The sequence below is a fragment of the Nannospalax galili genome, unplaced genomic scaffold, assembly GCF_000622305.1.
Source record: "Nannospalax galili isolate Female #2095 unplaced genomic scaffold, S.galili_v1.0 scaffold851, whole genome shotgun sequence".
Taxonomy (NCBI): domain Eukaryota; kingdom Metazoa; phylum Chordata; class Mammalia; order Rodentia; family Spalacidae; genus Nannospalax; species Nannospalax galili.
This window is the reverse complement of record NW_008330578.1, coordinates 1,357,850-1,375,312: the sequence shown is the minus strand read 5'-3', so window position 1 is coordinate 1,375,312 and position 17,463 is coordinate 1,357,850. Positions and strand designations below refer to the sequence as shown.

Here is a 17,463-nt window from a genome sequence, read left to right as displayed (position 1 = left end):
CTCTTCTGCTTCTGTACCCTGCTTCTGCCCTATAAAAACTGCCAAACCCCAACCTGGGGCGCGCAAGTCCTCCGAGGAGACTCTGTGCCCACAGGTACCTGTGTATCAAATAAACCTCTTGCTATTGCAACCCGAAAGGCTGACTTGTCCTCAGTGGTCTCACTCTTACAGTGTGAGGTAGGGTGATGAACACAGCAGGGCCAAACACTCACAGGAGACCCAGCCCAAGAATCAGGAGGGACACTACCATGAACAGTGAGTGGAACAGAAGCTTAGATGAGAAAGCTGTGAAAGTGGTGTTAACCACCCAGACACCACTGAGGAATCCAGTAAAGAACAGCAGAGCCAGTGGCAGAGTTTGGCAAGACAAGCAAGATGTGGCAAGCGAAAAGCAACCTTCTTAGGGAAGAGGGGAGACAGGCCAACTAGCAAGAGCTGGGCAGAGAAAGGCAGGAGAGAAGATAGCAGCAGCTATGAGGGGTCTAGCCTGGGGACAGCTGGTTTATTGCTTAGATGGACAATGCCTGCCTCAGGCCTATGGGAATCAGCCAGAAGAGGGGAAGAAATTCATGACAGAGCTTGTTCCCTCTGCTTTGTAGCTGGGCTTCATTTCCTGTGCCCAGATTCTCCTCTTCCAGGCCTTTCTCTGCCTGGGTCAAGGTGCAGCCACTCTTCACTCAGGACAGGTCCCTAAGGAGACCTCTCTAAGCATGCCAGCTAAGGCAGCTCCTCCGACCTCATTGTCTGGCCTCCTGCCTTGCTGAGTTTATTGCTCAGATGGACAATGCCTGCCTCAGGCCTATGGGGATGGGCCAGAAGAGGGGAAGAAACTCAGGACAGAAGATAGACAGCTTTAGGATACAGAGAAGTAGCAGGCCCCAAATCAAGTGCAGAGTATCAGAAGGAGGTGCACAAACTCCTCCACATTTGCCAGAGGGAACAGAAATAGGGGTCAGGGGACTGACAGGCCAGAAGACCTGGTGAACACAGACAGGCCCTCTCACTTTTAGTGGGAAGTACAAGGCTGAGGGAATGTGGGAGAACAGAGCCTCAGCAGGACTGTGGGTACATGCTGCCTGCTTCAGGGAGCTGGCAGCAGGCAGTGTCACTGTTTGCAGTTGCTGGAGTGCTGCTGGGTCTGCCCTGGGTGTGGGGCTGTGACTGGATTCAGGTTCAAGCGGAGCATGCATTACAGTTTATATATCCCTACAATACAGGCTAGATTATAATGATTTTTTTTCATTCAGGAGCCAATAGCAGAAACACCTGTCATACAAGAATTTATTTTCAGGACTATGTTTTTACTATAGAGTAAGATTTAATATAATTTATTTCACATATAAAGGCAATTCTGGATACTATCTAGATATGATGATGGCCTAGGGTTAGGTGAGTAAATGAAGTCACAATCAGGCCTGGGCAGACACCATCTTGCTCATGCCTGAGAAATAGGCTTTCTCTCGTTCACTCATCACTTCAAAATGCAAGGGCCTCCTACAGAAGTTGCACTCTGCTGAGGAATGCGGCTTCAGTCCCAGCCCCACTCGCTTCCATGTGGACAGCAGCTTCTCTGTAGGAGAAATGGTTTTTAAATATTACAGGATTATCTGCCCAAGAGCAATGGAAATACGCATCCACATAAAAACGTGCGCAAATATTCATAGTGGCATTATTCACAATAGTTCAACAATGGAGGCACCCCAAATGTCCATCAATGGATGGGTTTATGAAATGTGGTAAATCTACACATGGAAGAGTATTTGGCAAAAAAAGAAATAAGCCATCACTCCGGAGGCTGTGGCAGGAGATCTGTGAGTTCCAGGCCAGCCTGGGCTATAAACACAATTGGACTCTATCTTAAAAAAAATTAATAATTGGGGCTAGAGAGATGGCTCAGCGGTTAAGAGCATTGGCTGCTCTTGCAGAAGACCAGGGTTCAGTTCCCAGCACCCACATAGTGGCTAACTACCTCCTGTAACTCCAGTTTCAGGGGATCCAATGCCTTCTTCTGACCTCCATGGGCATTACATGACACAAATATGCTTACATATATAAAGGAAAACATACATGAACACAATACACTCATACACCTAAATAAAATAAAAATAAACAATTAAGAAGTAAGGATTAACACTACAAAGAGAATAAAACTTATAAATGTTGGCCACTGGCCTTGGCCAGTCAGGGTAAAGGACCATTTATCAATCACGTGGTTGTTTACACTACATGTGCAGAGAGAAGATGGTGACAGGCTGGGCAGAAGGGAAGTGATTACTAATGTATAGGGCTTCCTCCTGGGGTGATGAACATGTTCTGGAATCACACAGAGGTGATGGCTGTACAACATTGTGAATGTGCCTAAAAACCTTCAAATTTTATATTTTAAAATGGTGAATATTATGGTATGTGATTCAATCTCAATAACACTGCTGTAAAACTAAAAATAAAAACATGACCCAGAGTTGGGACTTATTCCACAAGCCTTCTGGAAGTTGCTCCAATATGACCAGTCTTCCTGGGGTTGGGGCATAGCTCAGTGGTAGTGTGCCTGTCCAGCATGCCTGAGACCCCGAGTTCAACCCTAGCTCCACACACAACAAAACACTATTTCTAACACAAGGCCTGTCATCAAACTGAGTGTGTCAGAAGAACTCAGGAGGGCAAAGTCCCTCTGAGGCAATGGCAACCTACAGCTAAAAGCCCCCCTCAATCTGCTTTAGGGATGGACACTGGGGGAGGGGAAGCAGTACAGAACCCCCAGCACTTTCTCTTACCAGAGTAGGGGGAGTGTAGGGTTAGCTCAAGGACCACACATCAGGGAGGGGAGAGCAATGCAGAAAAATATGAACTGGATTCCAGGGCAGAGAGGCCTCTTGTCTCCTCAACAGCCACTACTGTGCAGCCATAAGCCAGGGGCCGAGGACATGGGTAGCAGGCTCTCTCAGAGCTTCCAAAAGGATTCTTCATACTCTTCAAGTGAGTCAGACTGTATCTAATTTTAGAGTTAGCTGTGTGCTATATGAGGGCATTCTTAAGTACTTGGAACAAGAGGAAACAAATCTGTCTAAAGGCTTCAAGGTAAATATTGCAGACAGTTTCCTGCGAGGGGTGGGGGTAGGGGGTGTTCCCAGTACCTCTGCAGGGACTCACCAAGGAAGAAGTTCATCATCTGCGGTGTGTGGTGTGGGGTGGGGGCGATTCGCAGGAGCTCCTCCCCTCGCGGCACTGTTGGGTAATTGATGGCTTGGACATAGATGTTATGTTTGCTCATCAGTTCATCACAGATCTCTGTGTTTTTAGCAGCATTGGCGACCTAAGTTCCAGGACAGGAAGAGGTAGGGTCAGAATAGGACATGTTAAGTTACTTCTTTTTTCAAGACAAGGTCTCATTATGACTGCGCTGGAACACATTATGTAGACCAGACTGTCTTTGAACTCACAGAGATCCACCTGCCTCTGTTCGGTTTAAAGGTGTGTGCCACCACACCTTGCAAGGATATGCTAACTCTTGGCAGAGACAGTCAGAACACAGAGTCCAAGAGGTTCAGGCTCCAGGCCAGACTGTAGCAGGGTGTCCAAGACTGGAAAGGAACAGCTCTACCTGAACACCTGCAATTTAAGGGAGCTGATATTTGCCGGGAGGACCAGCAAAGTGAAGCCACACTGGAATGAAATGTCACAGCACTCTCCTCCAGACCTTGCCTGGGCAAGGCAGTGTTTTTCACACCAGCAAATCCTTGTTCCCAGGAGACATGACCTTGCTTTGCTTAGACTAGTTCTTTTTTTTTTTTTTTGGTCTTTTTGAGACAAGGTCTCCCTGTAGCCAGGCTGGCCTTGAACTCATAGAGATCCGCCTGCCTCTGCCTCCCAAGTGCTGGGATTAAGGCATGCACCACCACACCCTGCTTATTATCTTTATTTTATGTGTGTGAGTGTATTGCCTGCACATAGGTAAGTGCACCTGTGTCGTGCGATGCCCATGCCCGTGGAAGACAGAAGAGGCCATCAGATCCCCTGGAACTGGAGTTACGGACAGTTGTTAGCTGTCATGTGGGTGCTGGGATTTGAACCCGGGTCTTCTGCAAGAACAACCAGTGTTCTTAATCACTGAGCCATCTCTCCAGCCCCTTAACAGTTTATTTTAAATTATGCATATATGCGTGCGTCTGTATGAGGATATGTATATATTATGCCCTCGGAGGCTGAAGAGGATGTCAAATTCCCTGGAGCTGGAGTTACAGGTAGTTGTGAGGTACCTAACATAGGTGCTGGGAACTGAACTGGGTCCTCTAGAAGAGCAGCAATCACTCATCATTGCTGAGGCACCTCTCCAGCCCCTACTAGCTATTTTCTTATATTAACTTAACAGTGACACCAGTGGGGCTAGGATTTGTACTGGGGAAGATGAGATCTACTTTGAAACTTATTAAGTAGAAAGCCATATTTCAAAGCTTTCCAGACAAGTTGTTTACCCTGTTAAGGTCAGTGCTTTGGAGAAGGAAGCTCTGCTCCATTCTGCTGGGTTCAAAGGCTTCATTCTCATTGTGAAGGTAGCCAGGCAGCCAAAAGTAGAGACATGGCAGAGCCTTGCAGCCAGCCCCAGCAGTCACTCTGCCCAAGCCCAACTTCAGGAAGGTGGAACCAGAACATTTGCCTATTGCCTGTGGAGGCACAGCTCCCCGGAAGTCCCATCACAGAGAGGCCATTACCCGCACAGGGATGATGTGACTGGGGCAGTGGATGACCGGGAGGCCAGCGTCCATTAGCATCTGCCTCATGAGCTTGACGTTGCGCTGGTGCTGGCGGCGAAGTGCCCGCCCCTCAGCGCTCTTCAGGATCCTCACAGATTCCAGGGCACCAGCTAGCAGCATGGGTGGCAGGGAGGTGGTGAAGATAAAGCCAGCCGCATAGGACCGGACAGTGTCGATCAGTGAATTTGTGCTGGCGATATACCCTCCAACACAGCCAAATGCTTTACCTGTGAAGAGATGGCTTTGTTACATAGCAACAGTCTCAGTGTATGCCCATTTCAGAACTGCAGGGGCTCAGGCAATGGCTCTGCTGCAGTATTATCTGGCCAAGGCATGCACTGCAGAGCTGGGGCCTGTCTTACTCCCCACTTAAGCAAACACGAAACTCTGACAATTAGCATTTGCCAGATAAATACAAACACTCAGAACCTGTTGGGGTTGATTTAGGGCCAGAAGTGATTTTCAATTCTGGTCAAGTCCTTTGTATAATCTGTATCAAGTTTCAGGATTAAGGATTCCAGAAGAGTTCTCAGAGGCTTTAACATTATGTTCTGGAGTTCACATTTTTTGCTGAACCACAAGAGGATTAGGTAGGTTCAAACTCCTAAAGTGGAAAATTTTCTCTGTTCAGCCCTTTCCATCTCACTGTACCTATACCGCCAAAGTGCCCATAACACAAACTGGAATTTGGCAGTCCACAAGTGCCATTCTCTTAGCATGGCTCTACATTGAAAGTCCCAAGTTCTCTGGGTCTGCATGCAGCTCTCATTCCCTTGAACAGACCTGAAGGATGCCATTTTTTGCTTACTGGTCCTTTACTAAGTGTAGGCTTTAACTTGGCATTTTGGCTGACTGTCACATGGGTTTCTAACTGCCTTACCAACTTCTGAATTTTTTTTTTTTCTTTTTGAGACAGGGTCTCCTTTTAGCCCCAGCTGGCCTGAAACTCATTAGGTAAACCAGGCTGGCCCCAGACTCACAGAGATCCTCTGCCTTCCAAGTGCTGGGATTAAAGGCGTGAGTCACCACAACCAGCCTGTTTTTTAAAAAAATGGAAACCCTCAATTTCTACAATCTATACTTTCTCATCTCTTTATTCAATTTACATTTATTATGTATAGAGTGTTTTGCCTACATTTATGTAAATGCACCACATGAAAGCTCATGGAACCCATGAGAAGGTATTGGATCCCCTAGAACTGGAGTTATGGATGATTGTTAGCTGCCATGTAGGTGCTAGGAACTGAAGCTGTGTCTTCTGCAAGAATTACCATTGCTCCTGGTTGTTCTTGCAGAAGACCCAAGTTTGAATCCCAGCACCCACATGGCAGCTAACGACTGTTCCAGGGATCCGATGGCCTCTTCTATCCTCCGCTGGTATTGCACAACACAGATGCACTTACCTACATGCAGGCAATACACTCATACACATAAAATAAAAATAATAAGTTTAAAAAAATAAAATAAAAAAAGAATAACCAGTGCTCTTAACTGCTGAGCCATCTCTCCAGCCCCAACTTTCATCTCTATGATTCTCCCAGGCAAAGGCAATGTGTATAGTAATGACTTGCACACACCTCAGTTACCTTCTCTATAAGAATTCTGATCTAGATCCTATTGCTATTTCTATCCTATTGATGAAAAAACCAGATATGGAAAGGTGAATTACCAACCCAAGGTCACACAATTAGAGAGTTATAAAGTCGGCCCGGATGATGCCCAGGCAGCAGGATGCCAGGGTCTACTTCCAACCAGTTGTTTCCTGGAGAGTAGAGCTGGAAGAGCTAAGTGCTCTTGTGCTAGGACAGAGCACAGCATTTCCCAACATCCGGCAGAAAAGCACTGGGATTCTTTTTAATTTGGAAGTACAGAGAGTAAGTCTTTCATCACAGCATTTAGTAAGTGCCACAAGTATGTTTGAATGAACTCAGATAGCAATAAATGTTATTTCTGTCATGTTTAGCTGTGGGAGTCTGGGAGCAGCCATGGCCCCAGGGATTCTACTAAGCTGGGCTATCACTCACTGGACAAAAAATTTCATTCCAAACTGGAAATGGTGGTACATGCCTATAATCTCAGCATAAAGGAGGCTGAAACAGGAGGGCTGCCTTGTGGGCTACAGCGTGAGACCCTATCTCTACAAAACAAACAAAATTCACCCCAAAGAGAAACAGCCCAGGCTTCAGTCTCTAAAGCAATGTTTCCTCTGCTGATGCTGGTTACGACTAGTGAGTCCAACCGGGCATGGTGGCACATGCCTTTAATCCCAGCACTTGGGAGGCAGAGGCAAGTGGATCTCTGTGAGTTCCAGGCCAGCCTGGTCTACATAGTGAGTTCCAGGCTAGCTGAGGCTACAGGGAGACCCTGTCTGAAAAAATTTAAAAAAAAATAAAAAAAGACTACTACTGAGTCTTTGGTCTTATTGTAACTTCATGTAGAGGCCTGAGGGTACAAAGCACACATACCTAGTGTTCCAGAAATGATGTCCATTTTGGGCATAACTCCATCCCGATCACCAATCCCTCCACCTCGAGCTCCATAAAGCCCCACTGCATGGACCTCATCAACAAATGTGATTGCTCCAAATTCATGGGCCACGTCACATAGCTCTTCCAGTGGGCACACCGCTCCTGAGGGAAGACAAGAGAAATTTCAAAAATGGTCGGTCAAGTCAAAGCACAGTAAGCTTCATTCTTAGGTATCACTTTTCATTTTTATTTTTCATTTTTTACTTTTTTAATTATTTTTATTTTATGTGTATGAGTGTATTGCCTGCATATATATAAGTGCACCAGTATTGTACAATGCCTGCGGAGGACAGAAAAGGCAGTCATATCCTCTGGAACTGGAGTTACGGGCAGTTCTTAGCTGCCATGCTGTAGACCAGGCTTGCCTCAATCTCACAGAGATTCACCTGCCTCTGCCTCCTGAGTGCTAGGATTAAAGGTGTGTGCCATCATGCCTGGCAACATCACACTTTTTTTTTTTTGGTCTTTTTATAGCGTCAGCTGGCCTGGAACTCACTATGTAGACCAGGCTGGCCTTCATCTCACATAGATTCGCCTGCCTCTGCCTCCCGAGTGCTGGGATTAAAGGCGTTGCGCCACCATGCCCGCAACATCACACTTTTTAAAGAGCTCAAGCCTACATATTCATCTCAGGTTTTGGATTAGCCTCCCCTTAGACTTACCATCCATTGAATGAACTGTTTCAAATGCAACAATCTTGGGGACTGAGGGATCAGATCTTTGCAGCAGCTCTTTGAGATGGCTGACGTCATTGTGGCGGAAGATGTACTTTGGCACCCGACTGTTCCGAATCCCTTGGATCATGGAGGCATGGTTCCCAGAATCAGAGTAAATCTCACAACCTGACATGAGAAAGTGTTATTTAGTGGCATAGGCATCAAAGACAACGTATTCTGAAACAGAAACAACAGACCTTTCCCTGAAAATAATGCCTTGGAAATGTCCATTAGGAAATATGCTGTAGGACAGTGTTTTCCCTGGCACATCAACTAGCTGCCACTTCTCAAAAAGATTCAAAGGTACAGATAACCCTGTGGATGCTGGGATGGTGTCACATGCCTATAATCCTAGCACTCTGAGGCAAGAAGATCAAGAGTTTGAGGCCAGACTGGGCTACAGAACAAGACTGTCTCCAAAAACAAACACAAATCTGTCTTTAAATCTGGGTGCCTCACTTCAATGTCAATGAAGAGATGACAAAAACCAATTAAGAGATTTCTCTAAAGGCAACTTCTTAGACTACAAAGTACCTTTGAGTCAACTAGCTTAAGGACATGACTTTTTCTGCTTCAATCTTCACTGGTATGTTCTCCTGGAACTCAAGACACAGTTAGTGCCCTGTGTTCAAGATGAAATGATCCCAGACAAGACTAGAACTCTCAATTGACACTTTTTGGTAAGCCTTTTTGTAGCCAATATTTCATTTATTATGAATAAACCCCAAATATGCCAGTGCACCAATGCCGGGCCTCCTTACCTGGCATCATCTTAGCTAGGGTGAAGAGGGTGGAGTCATTGGCCACAAAGCAGGAGGAAAATAAGAGCGCTGCATCTTTCCCATGGAGGTCGGCCAGCTCCTGTTCCAGGTCCACATGGAATTTACTAGTTCCAGAAATATTTCTAGTACCACCGGCTCCAGCACCATGTTGTTTCAAAGTCTCCCTGTTAAAAATAAAGATAGAAAGCAACTGAAAAAAAAACTTAATGTTGATCCCAGGCCTCCAAGTGCACTAACAAGTACAAGACACACACACACACACACACACACACACACACACACACAGGTTTTGGGAATGGGAATGTAGCTCAGCTGGGAGGATGCTTGCTTAGTATGCACAAAGTCCTGGGTTTAATCTCTAGCACTACATAAGCTAGGGATGGAGTATGCTCCCGCAATCTCAGCACTCAGGAGGTGGAGACAGGATCAAAAGTTCAAAATAATCCTCAGGTACATTATTCAGGAAGTGGCCAGCCTGAGATACATGAGATCCTGTTCCAATTAATCTCAAGCAAGCAAGCAAGCTCATTTATGTTTTTAAACACTATGTAAATTGATCCAACTTTTTTTTTGTCTTTTTGAGACAGGGTCTCCCTGTAGCCTCAGTTGACCTGGAACTCACTATGTAGACCAGGCTATCCTTGATCTCACAGATATTCACATGCCTCTGCCTCCCAAGTACTGGGATTAAAGGCCACCGTGCCTGGTTTATTTTTGTTTTATGTGTATTTTGCCTGCATGTATGTAAATGCACCTGTATAATGCAATGCCTAAGGAAGCCAGAGAGGGCACTGGATCCCCTGGTTGTGAGCCACCATGTGGGTGCTGGAAACTGAACCTGGGTCCTCTGCAAGAGTAGCCAATGCTTTTAATCACTAAGCCATCCTTCCAGTCCCCCACCAACCTTTTCAACATGTCCTATTGAAGTAGTTTCACCTACTATCTGCACATTAAGAGTTTTCTCAAAGAAATCTGTAGATATTTTCAAAAGCTCAGAATAGTACATTACTCAAGTGAGATGGTACAGCAGATAAAGTCATTCACCATGCAAACCTAGTGACTTGAGTTCAATCCCTAGAACCCATATACAGGTAGAAGGAGAAAACTGATTCTACAAAGAATAATGTATTGCTACAGCACATTCAGTGGCTAAATACTCCCCCACAAGACATTCACTGTATAATCCATCAATGTCTTGCCAAATACTGCCAGTGGTATCTGAAAGCTGACAGCTACTTACATAACTGCCCCACACACCCGTGGGTGGCGACTCATGCCTAGGTAGTCATTACTGCACCAGACCGACACTTGCTTTTTGGTGATGAGGGAATCTGAATAGTCATCTGCCATGGGGAAGATGTGTGCCCTCCGGTTCACAGTTTTAAAAACTCGATAGGTATGGTCATTTTTTTTCTCATCAATTTTCTTCTCAAAGAAACGATCATACTGAAAAGTGGAAACAGCTAAAAAATAAAAATAAGCAAGGAAGTAAATAAATAAAAGACAGTACAAAGAAGCACATTGGAGTTTTGATGAAGGACAGACCTGAGTTCAAATCTCAGTATGGCCATTTCACAGCAATAGAGAGTCAGGACTAGCTACCTAACATCCTCCTATTGTGAGAGGTAAACAAGATGGTGCATGTCAAATGCTCAGCACACTGCCCAGTACATAGGTGATGGGTAATAAAGAGAGAAGGCCAGTGAACCATAGCACCTGTGGTCACTAAGCCCATGAGTACTTACTCAACCAAGGGGCATGGCTTTCTACTCTCACCTTACCATGCAACTTTGTTCACTCACATACATATAAGTTATAAACTCTTTCCGCATTAGCAAATAACAATGAGACTTACATTTTGGCAAATTATCCTGAAGAAGATGAGACACTCTTTCCGGCCTTTGTTTTCGCATGATATCCTGAAAGTTCTTCAGCAATCCATTTGGATCCTCTTCATCAGTCTTAACATTGATCACACTGGGGGTCACCGAGGTTTTGGCAACCTCTGTAACAAAAGTAATAGGATCTAAATGGGATGGACATTCTGTGTTCACAACACCTAGCACACTGTCAAAAATAGCTTATTGGCTAGACATAATGGCATATGCTTTTAATCCCAGTAGAGGTAGGCAGATCTCTGTGAATTCAAGGCCTGCCTGGTCTACATAGTGAATTTCAGGCCAGCCAGGGCTACATATCTCAAAGAAACAAAAAATAGCTTATTTTTTGCCAGGCGTGGTGGTACACACCTTTAATCCCAGCACTTGGGAGGCAGATCTCTGAGAGTTTGAGGCCAGCCTGGTCTACATAGCAAGTTCCAGGCCAGCTGGGACTACTGGGACACCCTGTCTCAAAAAAAAAAAAAGCTTATTTTCTATTTTATGAAAAAAGTCAATCACAACCAAAGTTAGTTGTGACTGAGTATATGAAACATCTCTTTTTGTTCTTTTTAAAATTCACATATTTTGTCAGGCATGGTGGCACACGCCTTTAATCCCAGTACTTGGGAGGCAGAGGCAGGCAGATCTCTGTGAGTTCAAGGCCAGCCTGGTCTACATAGTGAGTTCCAGGACAGCTGGGGCTACAGGGAGGCCCTGTCTCAAAAAGACCAAAAAAAAAAAAAATTCATTTATTTTTACTTTATGTATATACATGTTTGCTTACATGTATGCAAGAGTATCATGTGTAGCTGGGCATGATGGTGCATGTCTTTAATATCAGCACTCGGGAGGCAGAGGCAGGTGGATCTCTGAGTTCAAGGCCAGCCTGGTCTACATAGCAAGTTCCAGGTCAGCTCAAAAAGACCAAAAAAAAAGAGCATCATGTGTATACAAATGCCCATGGAGGCCAGAAGAGGGCAAAGAACCCCTGGAACTGGAGTTATAGATGGTTGTTAGCTGCCATGTGGGTGCTGGGAACTAGATCCAGGTCCTCTGCAAGAGCAGTCAATGTTCTTAACAAGCCACCTCTCCAGCCCCTTGTTTTGTTCTTTTAAGACAGGGTCTCACTATGTACCCCTGGCTAGCCTGGAACTCACTATGTAGTCCAGACTGGCCTCAAATTCATGGAAATGGAGGTCCACTTGCCTCTGCCTCCAAGTGCTGGGATTAAAGGTATGTGTTACTACGCCCTGCCTGTAATTACTTGGGAAGCTGGTTACCTCCTATACCCTCACCAGAAAGCAAGTCCCACATTTTGCAATATAGTTCTGTCTGGTTTGTACATCTTCCTCTTAGGCACTAAAAGAGGAAGGGGGTCACACAAATACTGGTCTAATAATAGCTCACACATACACTGGAAGGTCCTAGGAACCCGAAGGACCTCTTCACTAGTCCCACTGGCTGGAATGGCATCTGTTACCTTTCCTCACAGCATGCATTTCCTGCACATCCTCCTGAAGCTCCAGACTGGCCTTTCGGAAGACACTGCTGCCTGTCTGGCTCATCTGTGCTGCCAGGAAAGGGCATTTGCTTCCAGAGCCCTGGCTTGTAGCAGGCAGAGGGTGTCCAGACAGAAGTTGTGTGCCATCTGGAGTCTGCTGGGATCCATCAGGAGCCTGCTGGACTGTGGCTTTGGCAGTTTTCTCTTCTGAGGAAAGAAATGGAAAAAGTGAGGCATCAAACCTGCTCACACAGTGTTCAAGCAAGCCACTGATTGTTCTCTGTCCTCGCCCCAAACTTTGTACGTCTTCTCCACAATCCATACTTAAGTTTATTTTCACTAAGCTCTGTTAATACGCTTTCTCACCTCCCTCACTGGAAGTAGTGCTCCTGTGATGGGTTCATTGGCACATCCAGTTACCTCTCAAACCCACAGGATTTCTCCTTATAAATCCAAAAGAGTACTATTTTCTAGTTTTAGATAACTCATTGTTCTTTTTTCATTTGTTTGGGATAATGTCTTTCTATGGAGCCCATGCTGCCCTGAACTGTCAATCCTCCTGCCTCAGCCTCCCAAATACTGGGATTATAGGTATGTGCCATGATGCCCAGCCCCCGGAGCTCTTGAGTTGGATCACTGCCAGTAATCTCTAACCTACACATACTCAGCATTTTTCAGGAAAGTAACAGTCTCTGAGGCAACTGCAAGTATTTGTATAGTTATTTTCTCTTAATATTTTCTAAATAGATTCTTGATAAAAGCTGTCTGTCCTTTAACAGGTTTTTTTGGGTTTTTTTTTGGTATTTTTGAGACAGGGTCTCCCTGTAGCCCGAGCTGTCCTGGAACTCACTATGTAGACCAGGATGGCCTTGAACTCACAGAAATCTGCCTGCTTCTGCCTCCCAAGTGCTGGGACTACAGGCATGCACCACCACACCCGACAACAGTTTTTTTAATTTATGATTTTTTATTTTATGTGTACGAGTGTATTGCCTGCATGTAGGTAAGTGCACCCGTGTCATGCAATGCTCATGGAAAACAGAAGAGGTCATTGGATCCCCTGGAACTGGAGTTAAGGACAGTTGTTAGCTGCCATGTGGGTGCTGGGATTCAAACCCGGGTCTTCAGCCTGAACAGCCAGGGTTCTTAACCGCTAAGCCATCTCTCCAGCCCCTGCTTAACAGATTTTTAAAAGTACTGTGGGTTTTCTTCTGAAAAGTGGGCCAACACCCAGATCTTTTTACATTGCTGTCTAACAGAATTCAAACTATTAGTATGCTACAAAAAAAAAAAAACCCACAAAAAAGCAAAAACAAAAAACACCATAGGTAGGGGCTGGAGAGTTACAGTAACCCTCTCTCCCTTGAGCAAATCTGTTTACCTTCCTTCTAGAAAAGTCTTTCGAGCTGGGCATAGTGGTGCATGCCTATAGTCCCAGCACTTGGGAGGCAGAGGCAGGCGGATCTCTACGAGTTCAAGGCCAGCCTAGTCTACATAGTGAGTTCCAGGACAGCTGGGGCTACAGGGAGACCCTGTCTCAAAAAAAAAAAAAAAAAAGAAAAGAAAAGTCTTTCTTCATCATTTTGGAGTACTCCTATGAACCACTGGCTAGTCTTTCCTACAACTTGGGTAAGGTGCCTTAAAACAGTTTTTATTAATATTTTTTATAAAGGAAAAAGTCAAAAGGGTTATTTTGAAGTTAACATTATTTTATAAGTAAAGCAGGTTCCTTACGTAAAGCCTAGACAATGGAAAAGGAAAAGAGACTTCTAATTCAAACATGACCACTGCAAACATCCTGATAAAAGACAATTAACTCCTGAGAGTAAATTCTACAAAGGATTAAGTCCTTCCTACTTAAAGAAAAAGAAAAGAACACTCCTTTCTTACAGGTCCAACTAGAGAAAACACCTAAGAGAGGGCTATAAAATGAAATAATCACTAGGATTAAGTGGAATCTGAAAGACCTTCTTCCTGGCAGAACCCAACCAAACAATTCAACTCTGGTCTGTTTATTAAAATGTAACTGTCTGAGATAGATGTATGCTTTGGAAATTACTAACAAATACTGTGTGGTTCTACTTATGTAAGGTACCAACAGCAGTTAGACTGAAAGGGACATCAAGTAGAAGGGTGGTTGCCAGGGACTGGAAGGAAGACTATGTGAGTTAATGTTTAATGTTAGCGCTTCAGTTTGAGAAGATGAAGAAAGTTCTGGGGTTGGATGGTGGTGGTGATTGGACAACAATATGGATGTACTGCTGAATTATACACTTAAAATGGTCAAGCTGGGTGTCGTGGCACACATCTTTAATCCCAGCACTTGGGAGGCAGAGGCAGGCAGATCTCTGTGAGTTCAAGTTCAAGGCCAGCCTGGTCTACATAGTGAGTTCCAGGCCAGCCAGGGCTACAGGGAGACCCTGTCTCAAAAAGACCAAAAAATAAAATAAAATAAAATGGTCAAAATGGAGAGCTGAGCATGCTCGTGTATGCCTGCAATCTTGAAAGGCTTAGGCAGTAAGATTGAGGTCAACCTGGAGTACATTATGAGATCCTGTCTCAAAACAAAAAAATCTAGCTTGGCGTGGTGGTGCACACCTCTAGTCCCAGCACTCCAGAGGCAGAGGCAGGCAGATCACTGTGAGTTAAAGGCCAGCCTGGTCTACATAGTAAGTTCAGGTCAGCTGGGACTACAGGAAGACCCTGTCTCAAAAAGACAAAAACAAAAAACAAATGAACAAAAATCCCCCCAAAATGCTAAATTTTATGTTATGTGCATTTTGCCACATTAAAAAAATTGTTAACAGAATACAACACGGGGGCATGGAAACTCAGCTTGTAAGCTCAGCACGGGGGAGGTAGAAGCAGAAAGATCATGACTTTGAGGCCAGCCTGGGCCACATAGTAAGTTCCAGGCCAGTCTAGGATACAAAGTAAGACCCTCCCCTAAAACATAAAAGATTTTAAGTCACTGCTTTAAAAGGTAAAGGTTAAATATTTATTGAGGGAAAGGTAGAACATTCCAAATAAATACTCAAAAAGCAACAAGCAAACATGAAATCCCAACACTCTGACACCTCCCCCACCTCCCCCACCCCCACCCCACTCCGCACAACAGCGCTGAGCCTGACAGTAAGCCCTCCCTTAGAGTGGCCCTCACCACCCAGGACTGCAACCACATACAGCCCCACCTGCTCCTTCGCTGCAAAGCAAACTTACTCTCATTGGCGGGAGGGGTTTCTTTGATCTGCTGGCAGGGTACAGCTGAAGTGGACAGGGCCCGAGGGCCTGGCTTGACTCCAACTTCCATCATCTTGGGGCAGTTTTGGGCATAGAACAACAGAGATTTTCCTGCCTTCTGCAGAAAGGCCTGAGGGACTCGGGATAAGAACGGGCAGCGGCGAACAACAGTCTCCATGACTAGGAAGTGTCAGCTCCTGTGGATGGACCCATGATGAATAATGTCAATACTTGGTAGTTTACATCAAGGCTACCCCAGATACACATCTCGCTCAGAAAAATTCCAAGGGCAGCATTGATTGACACAGGACTCAGTGAAGAACTGGTGACCACACTCTTCCCTGGCCACTAAAGTTCTTCATGCTCCCCCTCTACAGAAAAGTACCCACAAAGACTTCATCAGAGTCAGTACTGACAATTAGTAACCAAGGGAGTGGAAGAGATGACCGACAAGCCAGAAACAGGTGTGGGAGGCCAGAGGCTCCTGGAAGGATGTACAGCATAGGTGAAACACTTTAGCACACACCCAGGAGCAGAAGTGAGGCTAGGGAATAAGTCACTGTCATCTCTCCTGGCAGGGAGGACGCCTCGGGATTCTGGAAACCCCGACGAAGGGGCACCAGTCTAGAAGAGCCTGGGACCCGGACTAGGCTTCCCCAAAGATCATGCCCCTACAAGCCAGGAGAACAGGGAGCGGAGAGCAGGGTGGGGGTGCGAGGGACAGCGCATGCGGGCAGACTTGGGCAGGACAGGGGCAGGGCTGTACAGTCTGACGGAAGGAAGGGGGGCTCAGGATTGGGTCGGAGGCTCCCCAGGTCGAAAACTCGAGGACAGGATGGGTAAGGACGGAGTTCTGAAGCCGCCTGGCCAACGCCGGATGTCAAAAGGGGACGGAATTGGGACATCAGAGGTGGCCGAATAGGCAAAGATGGGGGGGATGGACATTAAGCCAAGGTGGAGGGGACCGTGAGGGATGGGGGTCCCCCGTGGACACGGCTGGCGGGACGGGCCCGATGCCGCAAAAGCACGGCCCTCACCTGCGCGGGCTCTCGACGGAGGCGGCGGCGGGCACTTGAGTGGAGGAGTCCAAAGGAGCTGGTGCCCTTGTCCACAACCAGCCTTGGGCCGCGACCGCTGTCGCCCTAATATAGAGCGGGAGTGACCGCTGCGCATGCGCCCTGGGCGCGGCCTGCCTCTGCGCAGGCGCCTCGGGAGTGGCCCGCGGGGCGGGGCGGGGCGGGGCGGGGGTTGGGGGGAGCGGTGGGAAGATTTCCCTGCTGGGCTCGGCTAGTGGAACCTGGGCTCTCAGGCTTCGCCTCCTGGGACCAGAAGGGCAAGGCGATGGCCAAGAAAGCCTCTTTGGGGCCCTCATCCTACAGGTCTTTGTCACTTTCCACAAACAGCCGTATGCCTTGGAAGCCTGCTTCCCCGGGGTAGCATGAACTAAGTCGGAAGCGTTGGACGGCTGGGGCTCTCCACCCCAGGCCCTACCTGCTAGTAAAAATGGTTTCTTGCGTATAGAAGAAGGGGTTGGTTTTTGTGGTAGTGACAGAGGGCTTCTCGACTGGATGGATTGCCCTAGAATGGAATGGCCCTGGTGAGGATGTGCAAGGGGCCGCAGCCTAGACCTTGGACTGAAGAGGAAGATGCAGAAGGGGAGCGCAGTGGTGACACTTTCTGGTCCGAATGGAAGGGATGGTGCAGCAAAGGAACAGGAACACAGCTACGGGGCGCATCGCTCTGCACCTCTGGGCACCTGGATGGTGGAATGGGGTGGCAGCACAGGGCCTGACACCTGATTGTTTTAATTTTGAGATAGGTCTGGTATAGTCCAGGCTAGCCTCAAATTTACGATGTAGGTCGAGGATGACCTTGAATTTCTGATCCTTCTCCCTCCACTTCTCCAGTACTGGAATTATAGGCATGGGATACCATGCCTGTAGTATGTGGTGCTGGGGATTGAACCCAGGGTCACCAGCATGCTAGGCAAGTACTTTGCCAATTGAGCTGTTTTGTTGATTGGTTGATTGATTGATTGATTGATTGATTGATTGATTGATTGATT

At 46.4% G+C, this 17,463-nt stretch overlaps 1 protein-coding gene across 1 annotated transcript; it reads right to left on the bottom strand.

Annotated features, from left to right (window-relative positions):
* Positions 1-1,263: 1,263 nt before the first annotated feature.
* On the bottom strand, positions 1,264-16,596 carry Alas1 (5'-aminolevulinate synthase 1). The gene is made up of 11 exons (XM_008849914.2): positions 16,436-16,596; positions 15,378-15,595; positions 12,138-12,365; positions 10,633-10,782; positions 10,018-10,240; positions 8,757-8,941; positions 7,942-8,121; positions 7,217-7,381; positions 4,710-4,978; positions 3,151-3,313; positions 1,264-1,570 (listed from the first exon to the last, which is right to left on the bottom strand). The coding sequence occupies exons 2-11, from the start codon at positions 15,574-15,576 to the stop codon at positions 1,410-1,412; spliced, it is 1,923 nt and encodes a 640-aa protein (XP_008848136.1). The 5' UTR covers positions 15,577-15,595; positions 16,436-16,596; the 3' UTR covers positions 1,264-1,409.
* Positions 16,597-17,463: the final 867 nt, after the last annotated feature.

Excerpts from the sequence above, each read along its gene's own strand:
- Alas1 (XM_008849914.2), bottom strand. The coding sequence starts at position 15,576 with ATGGAGACTGTTGTTCGCCGCTGCCCGTTCTTATCCCGAGTCCCTCAG. Across the intron at positions 8,122-8,756 it reads CCTAGCTAAGATGATGCCAG|GTTGTGAGATTTACTCTGAT; the intron begins GTAAGGAGGCCC and ends TTCTCATGTCAG. Across the intron at positions 1,571-3,150 it reads GATGATGAACTTCTTCCTTG|AGAAGCTGCTGTCCACATGG; the intron begins GTGAGTCCCTGC and ends TTTCTCCTACAG.